The sequence below is a fragment of the Nannospalax galili genome, unplaced genomic scaffold (assembly GCF_000622305.1).
Source record: "Nannospalax galili isolate Female #2095 unplaced genomic scaffold, S.galili_v1.0 scaffold77, whole genome shotgun sequence".
In the NCBI taxonomy this organism is placed as follows: domain Eukaryota; kingdom Metazoa; phylum Chordata; class Mammalia; order Rodentia; family Spalacidae; genus Nannospalax; species Nannospalax galili.
The window spans coordinates 2,124,161-2,143,352 of NW_008341457.1; the positions used below are offsets into that span (position 1 = coordinate 2,124,161).

Here is a 19,192-nt window from a genome sequence, read left to right on the forward strand (position 1 = left end):
CCCGCCCGCCCCAGGCCTGGCCACCAAACGCCTCCCATTGGTCAAAAGCGAGACCCAGCGCAGCCGAACTTGACGCACCCGCCCGGACGCACCGCCCACGCGGCTCCGCGGGTGGCCCAGCCAATCACCGCTGGGCGCGCCGAGCTTTATCTGCATGACCACGCCCCTCACTGGATGCCCGACCAATAAGAGGGTTGAGAAGCGCTCATTAGCATAGAGGGCGGGGCGGGCTGGGGCGGTTGGTTGGAGCGTCGCCGCATCCCAGGTCCGGGGAAAGTTTCTTTGGAGGTGAAAACAGCCGGGGAAGTCGGGGCCCTGCGCGGGGCGGTGGCCGGGGCGCAGCCGGGGTGCAGCGGGGCTTCGCCCGGGGCTGTCGGGGTACGCAGTCCGGTCTCTCAGGGCTCGATTTCCAACAAAGGACCGCAGGGCCGCCCGCCCCGGAGCACCTCCCCTGCCCCGGGATCCGCCTCCCCCACTCGGGAATCCGGGTCTGGGGTTCCCATCCGGGTTCCGGGCGGGACCCCTCGACCTCTGCACGCATCTGTGTTTCAGGTCTCACCCCGAGAGGCCATGTCCCACGGTCCCAGGCAGCCAGGCGCTGCCACCGCGTGAGTGCGCCACCCACAGCCTTGTCTCCACCCCAGGGGACCCCGAGTTTTGCATCATCCCCACCCCGGGTACCCTTGGATATGCTCCGTTTCCATCCCTGAGACCCCCGGTCTGTCCTGTCGCTAACCCCTGATGTGTCTTGTCGTCGCCCCTGGGAGCCCCTACTTCTGCTCTGCACCCCCCCATACACCGGGAACCTTTCGTCATGCACTGTTCTTGTCCCCGGGACCCCTGGCCATGTCCTGTCCCCACCCGTGGATCCTCAGGGATCCGTAGCTCTAGGTTCTGGAATCCCTTCAGCTGTGCCATGCGCTCCCTCTGGCCTTCCCCAACACCCCATCCTGCTCCTAGCCTCGAGTAATCTCACTCCCCTCCCAGACCTGCAGAACCCACAAGTGGTCTATTGTGACTCCCAATCCTGATCCCTCAGGTCCCTTCCATTTCCCTACAGCCTTCATGCTCCCTTGTACCTTGGGGGGGGGGGGGCCGGCTCCAGCCATGTGAAGTGGATGAGTTTGGGGTGAAGCTCTTGGCACTGGGGGATGGGGGTGACCCTTGTGTCCCATGTCCCCAAGGCCTGCGGGAGGCAAGGCTCCGGGCCAGCATGGGGGCTTCGTGGTGGCTGTCAAACAGGAGCGTGGTGAGGGGCCCCGAGCTGGAGATAAGGGGCCCCAGGAGGAGGAGGTGAGCCCCTTCCTACTCAGTACCTCCCCCACATGAAAGCCTGGCCCTTGCCATGCCCCTAGCAGGTCCACCAAGTATAGGCCCCGCCCACCACCGATCAATCCTGTCTAGTCTTTGTCCTCAACCTCGCTCTCTAGAAGACTTAGTCCTGGTCGCCCCCGCCACCCCTGGTCCTCATCTAATCTATAGGCTTCTATAGCAGCCCCGCCTCTGAGCTAGGCCCCGCCCACATGCCCAGAGGCCCCGCCCCGGCCCTGCAGGCCCCTCCCAAGGATGCAGCCCTTTTCTGCAGCCTGTGAAGAAGAGAGGCTGGCCCAAAGGCAAGAAGCGCAAGAAGATTCTCCCGAATGGGCCCAAAGCCCCGGTCACCGGCTACGTCCGCTTCCTGAACGAGCGAAGGGAGCAGATCCGCACTCGCCATCCTGACCTGCCCTTTCCAGAAATCACCAAGATGCTGGGCGCCGAATGGAGCAAGCTGCAGCCGGCAGAAAAGCAGGTGGGCTGCAAGGCTGGGATCCCAGCACCCAGGAGGCTGAGGAAGGAGGACCACAATTGTGTGGTCATGAAAACTCCCAAGTCCCGGGGATTAATTTCAGAGCTGTATAACAGGGGCTGGGGCGATGCTCAGTCTTCAGTGCCATCACTAGGACTCGAGTTTGATCTGGGTGTCACATGCCTGTAATCCCAGTGTTGGGAAGGTGGAGATGGGGGATCACTGGGGTTATTGAACAGACAGTTACCCCAGTCTGTGAGCCCCAGGTTCAGTGAGAGACCCCAAAATACACAACACACAAAAGACACGAGACACACAAATCGCATAAATAGGGAAGAAGTATTACACCAGCCTCCACCAAGCACCTGTTGGAAGTGGGATTTCAGGGGGCAGAAGGGGAGGGAGGGAAGACTCCATCATGACCAGGAGTGCTTTCCAAGGGCCCTAGGGAAGGGGGGGGAGGGGGAGCAATAGAAGTTTCCACAGAGAGGGAGGACATAACCAGACTAGGTGGTCCTGGTCCTGAATACCTGCCTTGTTGTGGGCTGGTCTTGGCTGTGGGTGCTGCCCTGAGTCTGTGGGTGCGGTTCTGACCCCACCCCCCAGAGATACCTGGATGAGGCGGAAAAGGAGAAACAGCAGTATTTGAAGGAGCTGCGGGCATACCAGCAGTCCGAGGCCTACAAGGTCTGCACAGAGAAGATTCAGGAAAAGAGGATAAAGAAAGGTGGGTGGGGCCTTGAGGCTGCTGTGTGGGGTGCTGTCCCCACCCAGGCAGGAGCCCCCAGAACTGTATCGAGAACAAGGGTTCACCTAGAGCCAAGATAGGGGTGCAGGTGGGGAGCTGGGCCTGGGCATGTTGATAGAGAGGGTCTAGCAAAAGGAAAGTTCTGGAATCCAGCTGACCTGTCCTCCTTCCTCCCATCAGAGGACTCCAGCTCTGGGTTCATGAGCACACTCTTCAATGGACACAAGGTAAAGGAGGGTTTGAAGGTTTCTAGGCACCCCAATAAACAGGAACCATGTTCACAGCAGGAAGTGTGGGCCTCTAAGATCACTAGCCAGAAACACTGCACCCTGTGGGGATGTTGAGTGGATAGGGTGGGAGGGCTCAAGGGTGAACTTGCCTTGTAGGCACAAGACCAAGACTACACACATACACACACACACACACACACACACACACACACACACACACACACTCCTCACTGAATTTTTCCTTTCTTTTTGAGACAGGGTCTCATGTAGCCCAGACTGGCCTCAAATTCCCTACATAGCAGAGGATAACCCTGAACTGGCAGTATCAATCTCCCTGCCTCAGCCTCCAAAGTATGAGACTACGGTTGTGAGCCACCATGCCCAGCTTAAAAATATTCAGTAAGGGCAAACCACAGTGGGTAGAATGCTTGTAACTCAGTGGGTAGAGTGCTTGCAGCTCAGTAGGCAGGGCTTGCCCAGCATGCATAATGCCCTGGGTTCATCTTGTAAGCCAGGCATGGTGGCACACACCTGTCATCCCAGCACTTGGGAGGTAGAGGTAGGAGGATCAGGAGTTCAGGGTCATCCTTTGCTACATAGTGAGTCGGAGGCCAGCCTGGGCTACAGGAGTCACTGTCTCTAAAAAAAAAAAAAAAAAAATCCTGGTGTTTACCCCAAGTGCCCCAGGAGCCCCTCCCAGACTCCAGAGCTGTGACCCCACCAAACTCACGGCCCCTTGTCACAGGGTGTGGACTGCGATGGCTTCTCCACCTTTGATGTCCCCATCTTCACTGAAGAGTTTTTAGACCAAAATAAAGGTGAGATTTCCGCAGGTGCTGGTGTGCCATTGGAGGAAGTGGAGATGGGAGAGGTGGAGATGGTGGAGGAGGAAGGATGGAAAGGGTGGTGGGGAAGAGGAGAGATGGATGGATGAGAAGAGGAGAGAAGGAGGGATGAAAGATGGAGGGACTGACAGGAGGAGGAGGAGAGTGGAGGAGGATGAAGGGGAAGGATGGAGGTGGAGGGTGGAGCCAAGTGGAGGATGGAGACGGAGGAGGAGGAGGGATGGAAGACGGTGGAGGAGAGTGGAGAAGGATGATGGAGGAAGATTGGAGGAGGGTGGAGTGGGGTGGAGGATGGCAGCTCCGGTTCTGACCGCCCCTCCCTGGCCTCAGCGCGGGAGGCGGAGCTGCGGAGGCTGCGGAAGATGAACGTGGCTTTCGAGGAGCAGAACGCGGTGCTGCAGCGCCACACGCAGAGCATGAGCAGCGCGCGCGAGCGTCTGGAGCAGGAGTTGGCGCTGGAAGAGCGGCGCACGATGGCGCTGCAGCAGCAACTACAGGCCGTGCGCCAGGCGCTCACCGCCAGCTTCGCCTCGCTGCCAGTGCCGGGTGCGCAGGCCCCGCCCCTCGGCGCACCACCCGTCTTGGCTCCTAAGCCCCGCCCGTACCCAGACCCTCCCCTCCCCCCCTGGCCCCGCCCCCTGCGCCCTGCTGACCCGCCCCGTCCGCAGGCACCGGGGAGACGCCGACGCTCAGCACGCTGGACTTCTACATGGCGCGGCTGCACGGAGCCATCGAGCGGGACCCCGCGCAGCACGAGCGGCTTATCGCGCGCGTCAAGGAGATTCTGGCACGGGTGGCCAGGTGGGGGGCAGGGGGCGGGGCAGGGGTGCAGTAGGTGCAGGCATGGGTGAGGGGGTCCAGGCTGGCCGTCTTGGGTCCCCACTATCCCCTTCTCTTGCGCAGTGAGCACCTGTGATGGCAGACCCCGGTCCCGGAGACGCAGTTCTGATCGCCGCTCCCCTCTATTCCTCTCTGCCATAGGTGAAGCTGGGGGTCCCCAATGGGGCCACGCCCATGCTGCCCCTGTCATTAAATCTCAAGAGCACCCCTATAGCTTCGCACCCCAGGTCGCAGAGCTCAGGAGACCCGCGCCTCCTGGGACTGCCACACTACGGAGGGACAGAAATGGGGAGCGGGGCACACCCCTCACACTGTGGGATCCCAGATTGCTCACCACAGGGCTGGGGGACACAGGCTTGGGGGCAGGGTGACCTGTCACAGCCAGGGGAGACTGGGGTCCACCCCCCCAAGCTATATGGAATTTTAAAATAAAAATTCTTGCTATGGGATTTTTTGTATGCAGTTTGGAGGACTGTGGGCCAGAAACTGTACCCCAACCCTTCCTCACCAGGATCCAATATCTGGCAGAGGATCTCAGAGCCTTCACTCTCCCGTTATCAGATGGAGAAACTGAGGCAGAGTTGGACTGGGCTCCCCCATGAATGCACACCTTCCTCTGTGGGTTCAGAAGGGATGTGGCATTCCATTTTCCACTCACTCTGGTCTGGATTCCAATCCATTTCCTCATGAACTTCACAGCTTTAACACTTCAGCACACTACATAAGGTTCTGGAACCATCAATCCATGTAGTTCTAGAACATTCCCAGAAGCCTTCAGCCCATCTTTAGCCCCTCTGCACTAAGGCATCTACTTCCTGTCTCTGGAATCCCCTGTGCTGGACATTTCCTGTGATGGAGCCCCCTCCCACTCTGGCCTTTTGTGTCTATATCTCTCACTAAGTTCTGTCAAGGTCACTCCATGCTGTAGGGTGGGGTCAGAACCTCACTCCTCTTCTGAGCTGAGTAATATTCCAGTGTGTGTCTGGACCATCCATATATTCCAGGCTGTGGCAAATTACTGGTTCCTGTCTGATCATCTATTTTGACTTTGAGACACTGCTAGTTGCCTAATATTGTGGATAGTAACTCTAACACATGCCTGAACAATTTGATGCACACATGCGCAGTGCCAATGAATTGTATTCCAAAAAAAATGTGCTCTAGTCTTCACCCCAGAATCTCCAAGCACAACCTTATTAGGGCTTAGGGTGCTGGCAGTGTAATAAGCTATGATGAGGTCATGTTTGAGCAGGGTGTGGCCAGGCACAGAGCCAATAACGGGTGTCCTTACAAGAGAGAAAAGTTGGACATACACAGAGGCCATGCCTGTGGGACAAGGGAGGTGGACTGCCAGCAGCTGCCCAAAGGTTCCAGAGCCTTGGAAGGGTGCCTTCCAGGAACCCTGGAGCAGGGCAGCCTGGGTGGCTCAGAATTCCAGACTCAAGAACGGGAAGTGAGTATCTTCCCCCTGAGTTTGGTGGTGTTTTATTTTGTTTTGTTTTAAGACAGGGTATCACAGGCTGGCCTTGAACTCACTGTGTAGCCAAAGATGGACCTCAAACTCTTGCTCTTGCTCCTCCTGCCTCCACCTCCAAAAAGTTCCAGCATGGCAGGTGTGCACCACCATACCTGGCTTCTCCTATTTTTTAAATTTTTTATTTATTTTTATATTATGTGTACAGGTGTTTTGCCTGCATGTGTGTAAGTGTACTGGTGTCATGCAATGTCCACAGAGGTCAGAAGAGGGTGTCACATCCTCTGGAACTGAAGTTATGGATGGTTGTTAGCTGCCATGTGGGTGCTGGGAATCAAACCCAGGTCTTCTTCAAGAACAGCTAGTGCTCTTAATCACTAAACCAGCTCTCCAACCTCCAAAAGTACCATTTATTTATTGATTTATTTTTTATTGAGCCAAGTGTGGTATTGCACACCTTTAATCCCAGCACTCAGGAGGCAGAAGCAGATAGATCTCAGTGAGATTGAGGTCAGCCTGGTCTACATAGTGAGTTCCAGGACAGCTGAGGCTACAAGGAGACTGTCTTAAAAAAAAAAAAAAAAAAAAAAAAAAATGAAGGCCAGGATGGTAGTGTAAATAGTGTAAGCCTGTCTTCCAGGGCACTTGGGAAGCTGAGGCAGGAGGATGAAAAGTTAAAGGCCATGAGACTGGAGAGCTGGCTCAGAGCTTTTGCGGGGGTTTGTTTCCCAGCACCCACAGAACAACTAACAACCGTCTATAACTCCAGTTCCAGGGGAATTCGACACCCTCTTCGGACTTCCACAGACATTACACAACACGGCTGCACTTACACACATACGGCAAAACACCCACACACATAAAATAAAAATAATAAATAAAATCTAAAAAAAATAGTATTTAAAAACCTTAAACCCCAGTCTGGGCAGCTTAATGAGACCCTGTGTCAAAATAAAAAGTAGGGCTGTGGCTCAGTACATAGAGCGCTTGTAGCTCAGTGGGTAGAATGCTCATCTAGCATGCATAGTGCCCTGGGTTTATCCCCAGACCATGTAAACTAGGTATGGTGGCATACACTGGTCATCTCAGCACTCCAGAGGAGGAGGTAAGAGGATCAGGCCTTCAAGGTCATCCTCAGCTACATAAGTTCAAGTCCAGACTGGGCTATGTGAGAGCCTATCTGTCAAAAAAAAAAAAAAAAAAAAAAAAAAGGGGGAGAAAAACAGTATGTACAAGAGATGGTGGCAGATGAGAGGGAAATTATTCAGAGCTCTGGGGAGGACACAGCGAAGGCTGGGGGAGGGCAAGTTGGAGCCTGGTGTGTTGGAGGAGCTGAGGGAGCCAGGGACAGAGAGGGAGGACTTCCCGGGGGAGGATGGGCAGGGCCCTGTGGGGCTGCAGAGAGGACTCAGGCTTCGACCCCGACGGGGGAGGGGGCATGGAGGGCAGAGGGAGGGGTGCGGATCTTCTGATGGTGTCCCCGCATTTCTTAAGACACTACTTGACGACTCTGGCCGAAGGAGCGAGCTGGGGCACTGAGCTGTCCCTCGGTTATCCGTGGTTCCCTGGGGAGGGCGCAGTTGGCTCTGGCAGGTCCCAGACACCTGTCCCCCCTCCACCCCACCCCCGCATCCCACGGTGTCAACTTCCCGGGCTGCTCGGGTTCCCGGATCCCCTTACCCCGGGCGGCTCGCCTCTCCCTGGGCCTGTGTGGGGGAGGGAGGGTTGCAGGAAGCGGAGGATCCGGCTGCAGCGGGGGCCAGGGTGGGTGTCCGAGCTGCTAGGCCATGGAGAACGCTGCACCCTGCGAGCCCGGGGCCGCGGAGCCTCCCGCAGCCCGCACGAGGCCGCGCCTGGTGTTCCGCACGCAGCTGGCGCACGGCAGCCCCACGGGCCGGATCGAGGGTTTCACCAACGTCCGCGAGCTCTACGCCAAGATAGCGGAGGCCTTCGGTATCTCGCCCACCGAGGTGAGCACCCAGCACCTCGAAACAACACCCTGCACCGGACCCCCGGGTCCCGGAGTCGAGGTGGGGATGCAAATAAGATCTCAGGGGTGCAGAACTCAGATGCAGGGGTGCCACTCCCCCGGGGACCCCCGTCTTCACACACTGCGTGGAAAGATGGGTAGATCTTGGGGTGGGGGAAGTCCCTATATCTATCAAGGACCCCACGGTGCAGGCTGAGCGGTCCGAGAAGCGCTGCCTGGGTTCCTGAGTGTGCCAGAGTGAAGGAGGGCGGTGCTGGGCAGTGCTGTCTTTTGAACAAAAGTTCGAGGGGATGAGTGCTTGTAGTCTAGTAGGTAGAGTCCTTGTTGCTTAGTGGGCTGAGCACGTGTACCTCAGTGGGTAGAGTGCTTGAGGCTCAGTGGAAAGAGAGTGCTTGTGACCCAGTGGGGAGAGTGCTCAACTAGGAAGCCCTGGGTTCATCCCCAGCACCCAACAAACCAGCCATGGTGGTGTGCATACCTGTCATATGGCACTCTCGAGGTGGAGGAAGGAAGTTCAGGAGTTCAGACCATCCTTGACTATGCAGTAATTTAGAAATCAGCTTGGGCCACAGTAGACCCTATCTCAAAGAAAAAAAAAAAAAAAACAAGACTTAATGGTGTGCATCTAATCCTAGCACTCCAGAAGGCTAAGATAGGATTTCAAGTTGTGGCCAGCCTGGGCTAAAAGAGATTCTGTCTCAAAAAAATTTTTAGCGAGGCATGGTGACACACACCTTCAGTCCCAGCACTTGGGAAGCAGAGGCAGGTGGATCTCTGTGAGAACAAGGGCACCCTGGGAGACCCTGTCTCAAAAACATGTTTTCATTCAGCCTGGGGTGGTGGCATATGCCTTTAATCCCAGCACCAGGGAGTCAGAGGCAGAGGGATCTCTGTGAGTTAGAGGCCAGCCTGGTCTACATAGCCAGTTCCAGGCCAGCTGGGGCTACAGAGAGACGCTGTCTCAAAAAGACCAAAAAAAAAAAATTTTTTTTTATTCATCTGTCTTTTAATTTTTTTTAAGATTTACTATTTTAGTGTTGTGTGAGACTGTGCAGGTGTTCATGAACACCAGAGGCCTCAGATCCCCTGGAGAGTTATAGGCAGTTGTGAGCCACTAAGCACAGGTGCTGGGAATCGAACTCTGAGAGCATGTGATCTTAAACACCATCTATAAAAACCCCGATTCATAACATTTCATTACATTGTAATTTATTTAGTGCATGTAGGGTGGGCACCAAAGCCACATGTGGAAGTCAGAGGACAACTTGTAGGAGTGGATTCTTTCTACCCTGTGAATCCCAGGGATCAAATCAGGTTGTCTGACTTGATGGCAAGCTCCTTTCCCCCACTGAACCAGCTTGCCGGTCCCCATTTATTTTTGTTTATTCTTTGTATTTTATTATTCTTATTTTATGTGTATGAGTGTTTTGTCTGAATGTATATAAGTGCACTTGTGTCGTGCAATGCCCGATGACATCAGAAGAGAGCGTCGGATCCCCTGGAACTGGAATTATACACGGTCGTTATCCACCATGTGGGTGCTGGGAATCGAACCCAGGTCCTCTGCAAGAGCAGCCAGTGCTCTTAACCGCTGAGCCATCTCTCCAGAACCTTTGTTTATTATTTAAATTAAGATAAGGTTTCCCTCTCCACCCACACTGGTCTGGCAGAAGTCCTTTTTACAGGTGGGGAGTCGCGGCTGGGGTTGACCTACTCTTTAACCAGGGCACATGCACTTTGAGGCCCGCAGGGGGCACTCGCAGAACCCGATCTTCCCAAGAAACATGTTCGAGCTCAGAAAGGAATCTGGGAGTGCGACAGGGTCCCCGTTCCTAGCCCTGCTGCCAGTTCAGAGTCTCTTGGGGCCTCAGTTTCCCCATCAGGCCTCAGCACCCATCACTCAGCGGCTTGTGAGCAGTAAGGTGAGCCATCCACGGTTAACGCTGGGTCCTCTCTCCGCACAGATTTTATTCTGCACCCTCAATAGCCACAAAGTTGATATGCAGAAACTTCTAGGGGGCCAGATAGGGCTGGAAGACTTTATCTTCGCACACGTACGAGGAGAGACTAAGGAAGTGGAGGTCACGAAGACGGAGGATGCGCTGGGACTGACCATCACAGACAACGGGGCGGGATACGCCTTCATCAAGGTGCATCCAGCGTGCGTGGGTGGGGACTCCATCCCTGGCCCTCTGGGGTCTAAGGAGGTAATGGGGGGGGGAAGCAAGCCAAGAGTGATTCACACACCCCAAACTTTCACTGGGGGATTCTAGGTTGTCCCTCTACCCCTGAGCCACATCCCCAGCCATAGAGTCACCAACAGACTGAATCGGGAAAACCATGAGTTTAAGGTTAGCCTGGGTAAGAGAACAAGGCCCTGTGCTTTCTCCCCCAGAGAATCAAGGAGGGCAGCATCATCAACAGAATCCAGGCCGTGTGTGTGGGTGACAGCATTGAGGCCATCAATGACCATTCCATCGTGGGCTGCCGGCACTACGAGGTGGCCAAGATGCTTCGAGAACTGCCCAAATCCCAGCCCTTCACCCTGCGCCTGGTACAGCCCAAGAGAGCCTTCGGTGAGGACCCCTGGGTCCCTGAGAACTCAGAAAGGGTGGCAAGGGCCAGAAGTAGTTTTCTGAGACTGCCTCTCATCTCCTGAAGCTCCTGGGCCCCTGTGCTAAGCATCAACCCACCCCGGCCTCCACTCACTCCATAGCTGGAGCTCCCCAAGCGAGGACAGCCACACTTGTCCCAAGACATTGTTCGGGATTCTATGGGGAAAAAAAAACCCTCACTGGGGACTCTAGGCTGTCACTCTACCCTGAGCCACGCCCCCAGCCCCTCACTGGGGATTCTAGGCTGTCACTCTACCATGAGCCACGCCCCCGGCCCCTCACTGGGGATTCTAGGCTGTCACTCTACCCTTGAGCCATGCCCCCAGCCCCTCACTGGGGATCCCAGGCTGTCACTCTACCCTGAGCCACACCCCCCAGCCCCATCAGGAGACTGAAGCAGGAAGACCATGAGTTCAAGGCCAGCCTGGGTTACAGAGTAAGGTCCTTTCTGAAAAAGGAGATGGAAATAAAAAGCACAGAAAACAGAATGCATACCTGTCCTTCCTTTGTCCCTTCAGATATGATTGGTCAGAGGAGTCGGAGCAGTAAGTGGCCAGTGGAAGCTAAAGTGAGCAGCGGGAGAGAGACCCTGCGCCTGCGCTCTAGGGGCCCAGCCACAGTGGAGGAAGTGGTGAGTGGTAGGATGGAGGCTTCTTGAGTTCTTTTCTAAGTTTTTAATTTTTAAAATACTTATTATTTTTATTTTATGTGTATGTGTGTCCTGCCTACATGTATGTAAGTGCACTTGTGTTGTGCAATGCCAGCAGAGATCAGAAGAAGGCTTTGGATTCCCCTGGAACTGGAGTTACAGATGGTTGTTAGCCACCATGTGGGTGCTGGGCATCAAGCCCGAATCAAACTCTAGTCCTCTGTAAAAGTAGTCACTGTCAGTGCTCTTAACTCCTGCGCCATCTCTCCAGCCCCAAGTTTTTAGATTTTTATTTTATTCTGCTGTGTGGGTTTTTTTTATGACAGGGTCTTCTTGCAACCCCAGTGTAGCTCAGGCTGGCCTCAGTCTCACAGAGATCCACCTGCCTCTGCCTCCTGAATGCTGGTATTAAAGATGTGTGTCACTGCATCTAGTCCCCAAAACTTTTATTACATTTACTTATTATTTAAGTATATTTATGTATATATATTGTGTGTGTGTGTGTGTGTGTGTGTGTGTGAATATGTGGAGGTCAGAGGACAACTTTCAGAAGTCAGTCCTCCACTTCCATCACATGGGTCCCAGGGATCAAACTCAAGTATTCAGACTTGGTGGCAAGCTCCTCTACCTGCTGAGCCTCTCACTGATCCTCTCCACTTATACAGCGTCTTTCACTGAGTGTGGAGTGCGGCAACTGGGCTGTGGTGGCAGGGCAGGGGGCCCAGGGACCCACCGTCTTAGCCCAGCACTGGAACACCTTTTCTTTCTTTTTTTTTTTTTTTTTTTTTTTTGGTCTTTTTGAGACAGGGTCTCCCTATAGTCCCAGCTGTCCTGTAACTCACTATGTAGACCAGGCTGTCCTTGAACTCACAGAGATCCACCTGCCTCTGCCTCCCGAGTGCTAGGATTAAAAGTGTGCGCCACCACACCCAGCCTGGAATACCTTCTCTTAAAGTTTATTATTGTAGCTGGCATGGTGGTGCACAACTTTAACCCCAGCACTTGGCAGAGGCAGGCAGATTTCTGTGAGTTCAAGGCCAGCCTGGGTTACATAGAGAATTCCAGCCCAACCTGGGCTACACAAGGAGACTCTGTCTAAATAAACAAGTATTTGGTCTTATTTTTTCAACCTCCTCTTCGTCCCCCAAGCTCGCTGCTCCCCTCCTCTTTCCTCCTGGCTCCCTTTCTACTCTCATATCTTTTTTTAAGGATCCAGTGAGTTTCCTGAGGGCTGTGAGCTGGAGCAGGGCAAACGACTGCCCTTAGAGCTGGGAGAGGCAGGGCCTCGTGAGTCCCTCCCCCTAGTAACAGTTTACTGTCTATCAGTCCTCAGGGAGGGGTGGGCCTCCTAGTCCCACTCCTTAGCAATCTTCAGAGAGGGGTGGGGTCTAAGTCCATAACAAGCATCAGTGGGGGAGGGGCAGATCCTCCTAATCCATCCCTTTAGCAACCATAAATTATCTATCAATTCTCAGAGAGGCATGGGACTTCCTAGTTCCTCCACGTAGTAGGGTTTTTTTTTGTTGTTGTTGTTTTTGGTCTTTTTGAGACAGGGTCTCCCTGTAACCACAGCTGGCCTGGAACTCACTATGTAGACCAGGCTGGCCTTGAACTCACAGAGATCCGCCTGCCTTTGCCTCCCACCCAAGCGCTGGGATAGTAATTAACTGTCTATCAATCCTCCTGGAGGGACCGGATTCAAGTTCATCCCCTCCAACCACTGTCAGTGGAGAGGAACGGGGATTCCTTGCCCCGCCCCAACTTGTCACTTGTACCCTGTGTCCCACGCAGCCCAACGACTTTGAGGAGGAGGCGTCCCGCAGGGTGGATGACCTGCTGGAGAGCTACATGGGCATCAGGGACCCCGAGCTGGGTAAGGGGCCAGGGTAAGCTCGGGTCGCGGGAGCCCAGGGAGGAGCGGGGACAACAGGGGACCCCAGTCCACCCTTGCTCACCCGTGGTCCCCCACAGCGGCCACCATGGTGGAGACGTCCAAGAAGACGGCGGGCGTGCAGGCGTTTGCTCGCTGCTTAGACTCCGTCTTGGGCGAGTTCGCCTTCCCGGACGAGTTTGTGGTGGAGGTGTGGGCGGCCATCGTGGAGGCTCGCGAGGCCTGTGGCTAGTGTGTCCCCGGGTGCGCAGCCCCAGCCCGGAGCCCAGCTCTCCGCAGCAGCCCTGTTCCAGAGCCCAGCCCCGGCCCAGCGCCAAGGCACAGCCCTGCTCTAGACCTCAGGACCGACCGGAAACCCAGCCCAGAACCCAGCCTGTCCCAGAGACCCAGCCCAGAACCCAGCCTGTCCCAGAGACCCAGCCCAGTACCCAGCCTGTCCCAGAGATCCAGCCCAGTACCCAATCTGTTCCAGAGACCCAGCCCAGTACCCAGCCTGTCCCAGAGACCCAGTCCAGAACCCACACCCACACTGAGACCCAGCCCAGAACCCAGGCCCACCCTGAGACCCAGCCCAGAACCCAGCCTGGCCCAGAGACTAAGCCCAGCTCTAGAACCCAGGTTGGCTCTGAAGCCAAGCTTTATTCTAGAATCGAAGGAAGCTCTGAAGCCCAGCCTGGCTCTGGGACCAAGCCTCATTCTAGAATTCAGGGTGAGGCCCAGTTCAGTTCTAGAACCCAAAGCAGGTCTGGTATCAAATTTAGCCCTGAGACCAAGCCCATTTCCGGAACCCAGCCTACTTTGGAGGCCAAACTTGGAATCCTTGGGAGCTCTGATATGAAGCCTGGCTCTGAGCCTAAGCCCTGTTTCAGAACCCAGACTTGGCCTGACATCAAATTCAGCTTTGAGGCCCAGCCCAGCCCTAGAACCCAGCTTGGATCTGAGGCCAAGCTTTGTTCTAGGCCTCAAGCCAGCTCTGAAGTCGAGACTAGACCTGAAACCCAGCCCAGTTCTAGAACCCAGGACACTTCTGAGATCCAGCCCGACTCTAGAACCCAATCCTGTTCTAGAACCCAGCCCCCTCCTGACATGAAGCCATGCTTCAGAGCCCAGATGGCCTCTGAAGCTAAGCTTAGGTCTAGAATTCCATCAAGCCCTGCCATCCAGCCAAGTTCTGGAAGCCAGACAAGTTTTAAGACCCAGTTCAGCACAGATCTGGAATGCAGTTCTGGAGTGCAGCCCAACCCTGAGACCAAGCTCGGTCATGAAACTAGAGCTGCAGGCACCACTATGGCCCCATCTTCTTTGGCCCCTTGGAGTACCTCCTTGGCCCCTCGGAGCAATTCAGAGAGTCCAGCTCTCCTGGCACTCCAGGTCAGGTCCACCAAGCTGCCTGATAATGGAAGTCAAGGCCACTCCAGAAGCCAGCCATCTTCTAGACCTCTGGACAGCTCAGGACATCAGGTCCATTCTGCCCCACAGTCCAGACTCAGCCCTCAGTCCTGTACCCCAGCCGAGCCACTCCCCAGCACCTCCCACTGCCCTGCAACCCAGTCAGGCTCCAGTGACAAATGGAGCTCTGAGACTGAGCCTGGTAACAGAATGCAGCCCAGTGTGACAGGCAGGCCCAGCTCCAGAGGCCAGAAATCCTCACAACCACCACCCACCCCTGAAGCAAGGCGCAGCTCCAGAGTGCAGCTAGTCAGCTCTGGAGCAGAGCAGGCCAGTTCCAGAACACAGTCAGACTCTGGGACCCAGACAGACTTCCAGGGCTGGCCTGGTTCCAGAGCCCAGCTTGATTCAGGGGTCCATGTGTGCTCTGAAAACTTTTCCAGATCTAATGCAGAACCACTGGCAGGGACAGGGCCAAGCTCCAGAACTCTGTCTAGAGCTGAAGGCAGGGTGGGCACCGTTCCCCAGCCCTGCATGGATGCTCAAGCCTCTCTGGAGTGTCCACCTAGCCCTCCGGTCTCACCTAGCTTCAGAAAGCAGCTCCAGAGCACAGCTGGATCCAACCACATTCCCCAACTGGGTTCTAGAACCCAGTGCAGCCCCAGTGGTCCACTGAACACCAAGCCCGGCTCTGGAGTGCTTCTCAGCTCTGCCAGGCCCTTTAGCTCCATAGTCCAGTCTGCTTCCAGATTCGAACCCAGCTCCAGAGCCCAGGTTCTTTCTGGAACACAGGTCACTTCATCAGTCCAGCTCAGCTCTAGAAGCAGGCACTGCCCACAGTCCCCTGGCCTTGACACTACAACCCAGCCTGATCTGCCTGCCCCAGCCCTCCCTCAGTCCCTAAGTCCAACCCCCAGAATCCTAACCCCAGCCCCTGGCCAAACTCCTGAACCTCTGCCCATGATGGAGCCCAGGCTGGCCCCAGCCCAGCACTAGGCTTTCCAGGCTCCCACCTGGACCCCAGGCCCCATGTCCCCACCAGCCCCAAGAAGCCAGCCCTGTCCTCCAAACCCCAGCTAGGACCCCACAAGCCCACCTCTCTCAGGGTATCTGTCACCCCCAGTCCTGTTTCCAGAGCAGGGCTCAGTCTCTCCCCTGTGCCTGGGCTGCTCCCCAACCTTGAGTAGCTGGGATGGGATATTCTGGGGGGTTCCCATCCTTCTGCCCCTCCCAGCCCAGTGGACTTGTCCCCAGCAGGAGGAGAGGAGGGTGGAAGCTGAGGCTTGGGTTTCAGCTGGCTGAGATCTAGTCACAGAGGGGATAGGGAGGGAGGTGCACACAGGGACCAGACAGTGAATAAAGGCACCTTGCACATCCACAGCTAGTGCATCATTTGAGGGGAGTCTGCATGGAACTGGAGAGGGAGGCTGGGGCATGGATATTTGGATGCTTCATTAAGCACTTGCTGTATACCACAAGCAATTCACTGGTCATTCAACCATTTATTGAGTGTGTAATGTTTTAGACAGGTGTGTAGAAACCCAGGAGATGGGTGATCCCCACTCCTGGCAGTGGGAACTGGGGGCAATGCTCTCAACCCCCAAGGCTGACGACCCCTGGACCTGAGGAAAGTGAAGCCAGGGACCTCAGAGATAGACTTGGCAAGACAGGAGTGTTCCCCAACCTGTTCACAGTCCCAGCAAGGTTTGTCTGGCTTGGAGTCTGAGCTGGTCCCCAGTGTCCCTGGAAGAAAGTTTTTCTGAGGGAGCCCAATTTAGGAGGCTTCCTGCTAGGGAGGTACCCACGTTTTGAGCCTCCAATGTGTGCCCCAAGCACCACACCTGAGCAAGGAGTCATCCCTGGGGGATGGGGAGGGGTTTGGGGGATCATGGAGGAGTCCCTGGGTTTCAGAGAAGACTTTCCTGGTATGAGGGGGCAATCCTCCTGGTCCACAGGATTCAGCCCCATCTGATGTCTCCAGCCCTCTGTCTACAAGGCACTCGGGCTCCTGCCACACGGCACAGGCTGGCAATGGTCACAGAGGGCCCAAGGCTTGGGTCCTGTTGTCCTTCAAGGTTCACTGAGCATGTCCTGGGTTCGGGGCGGCCGCAAGGACAGAGCCCAGGGCCGGGAACTGAGGTGGGGGTGCAGGCGTCGCAGCACTGCTCGGCGGAAGAGGATATAGACCCAGGGGTCCAGGATCTGGTTCCATGTGGCCACACGCAGGAAGATAAGCAGCTGGTGTTCCGTGGCCTGGGACAACTGCCCCTCAGGGCTCATGACGGGGGGCGTCCGCAGTACAGTCTGCACAATGAAGACCTATGGGAACAGAGGGTCATAGTGTTGTGTGACCTCAGGGGATCACAGCAACCCCTCTGGGCTGCTCCTGAAGTGACCCGAAAGGAGTGCAGGCTTTCCTATTCTGGCTGAATTGAGGATTGTGAGAAAGGAGATTTGGAGGTAGGAGCAAGGTGGGTGGAGTGAAACTTTGTATCTAATACTGTGATTTAACAATATACTCTGAGCTACTTAATAGCATTTTGAGCCACGCCCCCAGCCCCTCACTGGGGATTCCAGGCTGTCACTCTACTGAGCCACGCCCCCAGCCCCTCACTGGGGATTCTAGGCTGTCACTCTACCCTGAGCCACGCCCCCAGCCCCTCAATGGGGATCCTAGGCTGTTACTCTACCAATGAGTCACACCTCCAGTCCCACTACCTGCCCCATTTTTGAGGCTGCCCTGGAACTCACTATATACACAAGGCTGGCCTCAGACTCACAAAGATCAGTCTGCCTCTGCTAGAATTAGAGGTGTATACTCTCATGCCCAGTTTCCTTTCCTTTTTTTTTTTTTTTTTTTGACAGGGTCTGTCTAGTCCCAGCTTTCCTGGAAGTCATGATGTGGACCAGGGTGGCCTCAATCTTGAAGAGATTCGCCTTTCTGCCTCTCAGGGTGGGACTAGAGGCACGCACCACCATGCCCAGCGTTTCTTTGACTTTTTATTTTTAGAGTCTAAGTTGCCTAGACTGGTCAGGATCTTTATCCTTCTGCCTAGGCCTCCTGAGTGCCTGGATCTCCTGCTCTCCCCTGCCTAGCTGAGTATCCACTTGGTGCTGGGTGAAGCCTTTGTACAGTCAGTGCTCAATCAATCAACGTTTGTTGCAGGACTAAGGCAATGACAATCTCATGTTGGTCTTAAACACTCCCACTCTTCTCCCTCCTATTAGCCAAGTCATCTGTGGAAGGACATCTGTACAGGACAGGGTCCAGGCCAGCACTGGGCACCCAGGGGGAGCAGGAAAACTCTAGTTCTCAGCCACCCTATCTATAATGTGCTCCCCAATCTTTTCTGGCAAGTGAACTATTTATTCCTCAAAGCCCCAAGTCTCACACCCAAGCCCACAGAAGATTTTCCCATTATATCCTGTGGATCCTTGAAGTACCCAAGTGCTTGCCCTCCCTCTGTGCTGAACACATTTTTCGGGTGATCTGTATGTTCCCCAAGAGCTCCAACATCCCAACTCACCAGCAGAGGCATCCAGCACACAGTGGCCACCATCATGATACCTACAAGTTGAATCATCATCTCCACCTCACAGTCCCGTGGGCGCTGCTGTGTGGCCTTTCGCCCATGGTAGACACGGCAGAGTGTGGCCACGCTGACTGTGTTGAGCAGAAAGGATAATCCCACTGACAGGCTGCCCAGCAGTGCAAACAGCAAGCCGAAGGCCACATCGCCAGGTTGGGCATCCAGAGTCAGAAAACACCAGGACCCAGGGTACTGGACTGTGTAGTGGCCAAGGCCCAGCAGGGGCAGGAGCCCCAGACCCAGGGCCACCAGCCATACCAGTACCACTGTGGCCCAGGCCCTGCGCGGGGAGGTCACTGTGGGTCGGGAGAAAGGCCAGGTGATGCCCACAAAGCGCTCAGAGGCCATGGCAGCTCCTAGAAGCAAAGGACACAGGCCAAAGAAAACCATGGCCACCCCCATGAAGTGGCAGAGACGACAGCTGGGGTCCACGGCCTGCCAGTCGAAGAGAGCAGCATGCTGGGACACTACAATTGCACCTGTGATGAGCAGCCCAAGAAAATCCGTGAGGACCAGGCCACACAGGAAGGTGAGAAAGGAGGAGCGTGGGGACGGTCCCCCTGCCTGCCGTGCTCCAGCCAGCACACTCAAGGCCAGCAGGTTGGAGGCCAGGCCCAGTACGCAGAAGGATGCAGCGAACCAAGGCGAGGCGATCAGATGTCGCTCCTCCAAAGTGATGTTCATGGGACGGAAACAGGGCCCTGGAGAACTGACATTGGGCCACATGGTTCTCCAGTCTGGTGGAATGATGGGTCACCACCCCATCAGGCACCGGTGGCTGGTGATGTTGAGCTGGGAAAGCTCCAGCAACTCCTGGGATACAGAGACAAAATTGGCTTGTTAGGGACTGGAGAGGTGGCTCAGCAGTCAAGAGCATTGCTGCCCTTGCACAGGACCCAGGTTCCTTCCAGAACCTACTTGGCGGCTAACAACCAGCTGTAACTCTAGTTCCAGGGTATTTGACACCCTCTTCTGGCCTCCTCGGGCATTGCATGCATGTGGTACACTCACAAACATGCAGGAAAACATTCATACACATACAATTTCATTAAAAAAATTTTTTTTTTAGTCTTTTTAAGACAGGGTCTCCCTGTAGCCCCAGCTGGCCTGGAACTCACTATGTAGACCAGGCTGGCCTTGAACTC

At 55.3% G+C, this 19,192-nt stretch overlaps 3 protein-coding genes across 12 annotated transcripts in view; 2 read left to right on the plus strand and 1 right to left on the minus strand.

The window, feature by feature from the left end:
* Window positions 1-231: 231 nt before the first annotated feature.
* Window positions 232-4,898, plus strand: Hmg20b (high mobility group 20B). 3 transcript variants are annotated; one of them, XM_008837036.3, is made up of 10 exons: window positions 232-288; window positions 553-608; window positions 1,185-1,293; window positions 1,586-1,789; window positions 2,393-2,513; window positions 2,715-2,761; window positions 3,510-3,582; window positions 3,940-4,155; window positions 4,278-4,410; window positions 4,513-4,898. In XM_008837036.3, exons 2-10 carry the CDS (start codon window positions 571-573, stop codon window positions 4,523-4,525), a joined length of 954 nt encoding a protein of 317 aa, XP_008835258.1. In that variant the 5' UTR covers window positions 232-288; window positions 553-570; the 3' UTR covers window positions 4,526-4,898. The 3 variants fall into 3 exon arrangements, with proteins under 3 accessions (XP_008835258.1, XP_029421224.1, XP_008835259.1); XM_008837037.3 differs by lacking the exon at window positions 232-288 and adding an exon at window positions 296-378; XM_029565364.1 differs by lacking the exon at window positions 232-288 and having other exon boundaries at window positions 295-608; window positions 4,591-4,898.
* A 2,588-nt stretch (window positions 4,899-7,486) lies between these two features.
* On the plus strand, window positions 7,487-15,835 carry Gipc3 (GIPC PDZ domain containing family member 3). Of its 7 annotated transcripts, none has more exons than XM_029565365.1 (6): window positions 7,487-7,953; window positions 9,878-10,120; window positions 10,309-10,489; window positions 11,047-11,159; window positions 12,969-13,063; window positions 13,149-15,835. In XM_029565365.1, the coding sequence occupies exons 1-6, from the start codon at window positions 7,711-7,713 to the stop codon at window positions 15,451-15,453; spliced, it is 3,180 nt and encodes a 1,059-aa protein (XP_029421225.1). In that variant the 5' UTR covers window positions 7,487-7,710; the 3' UTR covers window positions 15,454-15,835. The 7 variants fall into 7 exon arrangements, with proteins under 7 accessions (XP_029421225.1, XP_029421226.1, XP_029421227.1 ...); XM_029565366.1 differs by having other exon boundaries at window positions 9,878-10,063; XM_029565367.1 differs by having other exon boundaries at window positions 7,487-7,893.
* Window positions 15,836-15,939: 104 nt separating this feature from the next.
* Window positions 15,940-19,192, minus strand: part of Tbxa2r (thromboxane A2 receptor) — a 9,952-nt gene continuing 6,699 nt past the window's right edge. For both annotated transcript variants that reach the window (XM_017799144.2, XM_017799143.2), the window contains exons 3-4: window positions 17,985-18,860; window positions 15,940-16,776 (exon numbers count right to left, since the gene is read on the minus strand). In XM_017799144.2, the coding sequence (XP_017654633.1) occupies window positions 16,528-16,776; window positions 17,985-18,773 (1,038 nt within the window). In that variant the 5' untranslated portion in view covers window positions 18,774-18,860 and the 3' untranslated portion in view covers window positions 15,940-16,527. The remainder of the gene's footprint in view (window positions 16,777-17,984; window positions 18,861-19,192) is intronic.

Coding starts and splice junctions, on each gene's coding strand:
- Hmg20b (XM_008837036.3), top strand. CDS start 571: ATGTCCCACGGTCCCAGGCAGCCAGGCGCTGCCACCGC. Junction 1,294..1,585: donor AGGGGCCCCAGGAGGAGGAG/GTGAGCCCCTTC, acceptor CCTTTTCTGCAG/CCTGTGAAGAAGAGAGGCTG. Junction 1,790..2,392: donor TGCAGCCGGCAGAAAAGCAG/GTGGGCTGCAAG, acceptor CCCACCCCCCAG/AGATACCTGGATGAGGCGGA.
- Gipc3 (XM_029565365.1), top strand. CDS start 7,711: ATGGAGAACGCTGCACCCTGCGAGCCCGGGGCCGCGGAGCCTCCCGCA. Junction 7,954..9,877: donor CCCCGGGTCCCGGAGTCGAG/GTGGGGATGCAA, acceptor CTCTCCGCACAG/ATTTTATTCTGCACCCTCAA. Junction 13,064..13,148: donor GAGCTGGGTAAGGGGCCAGG/GTAAGCTCGGGT, acceptor GGTCCCCCACAG/CGGCCACCATGGTGGAGACG.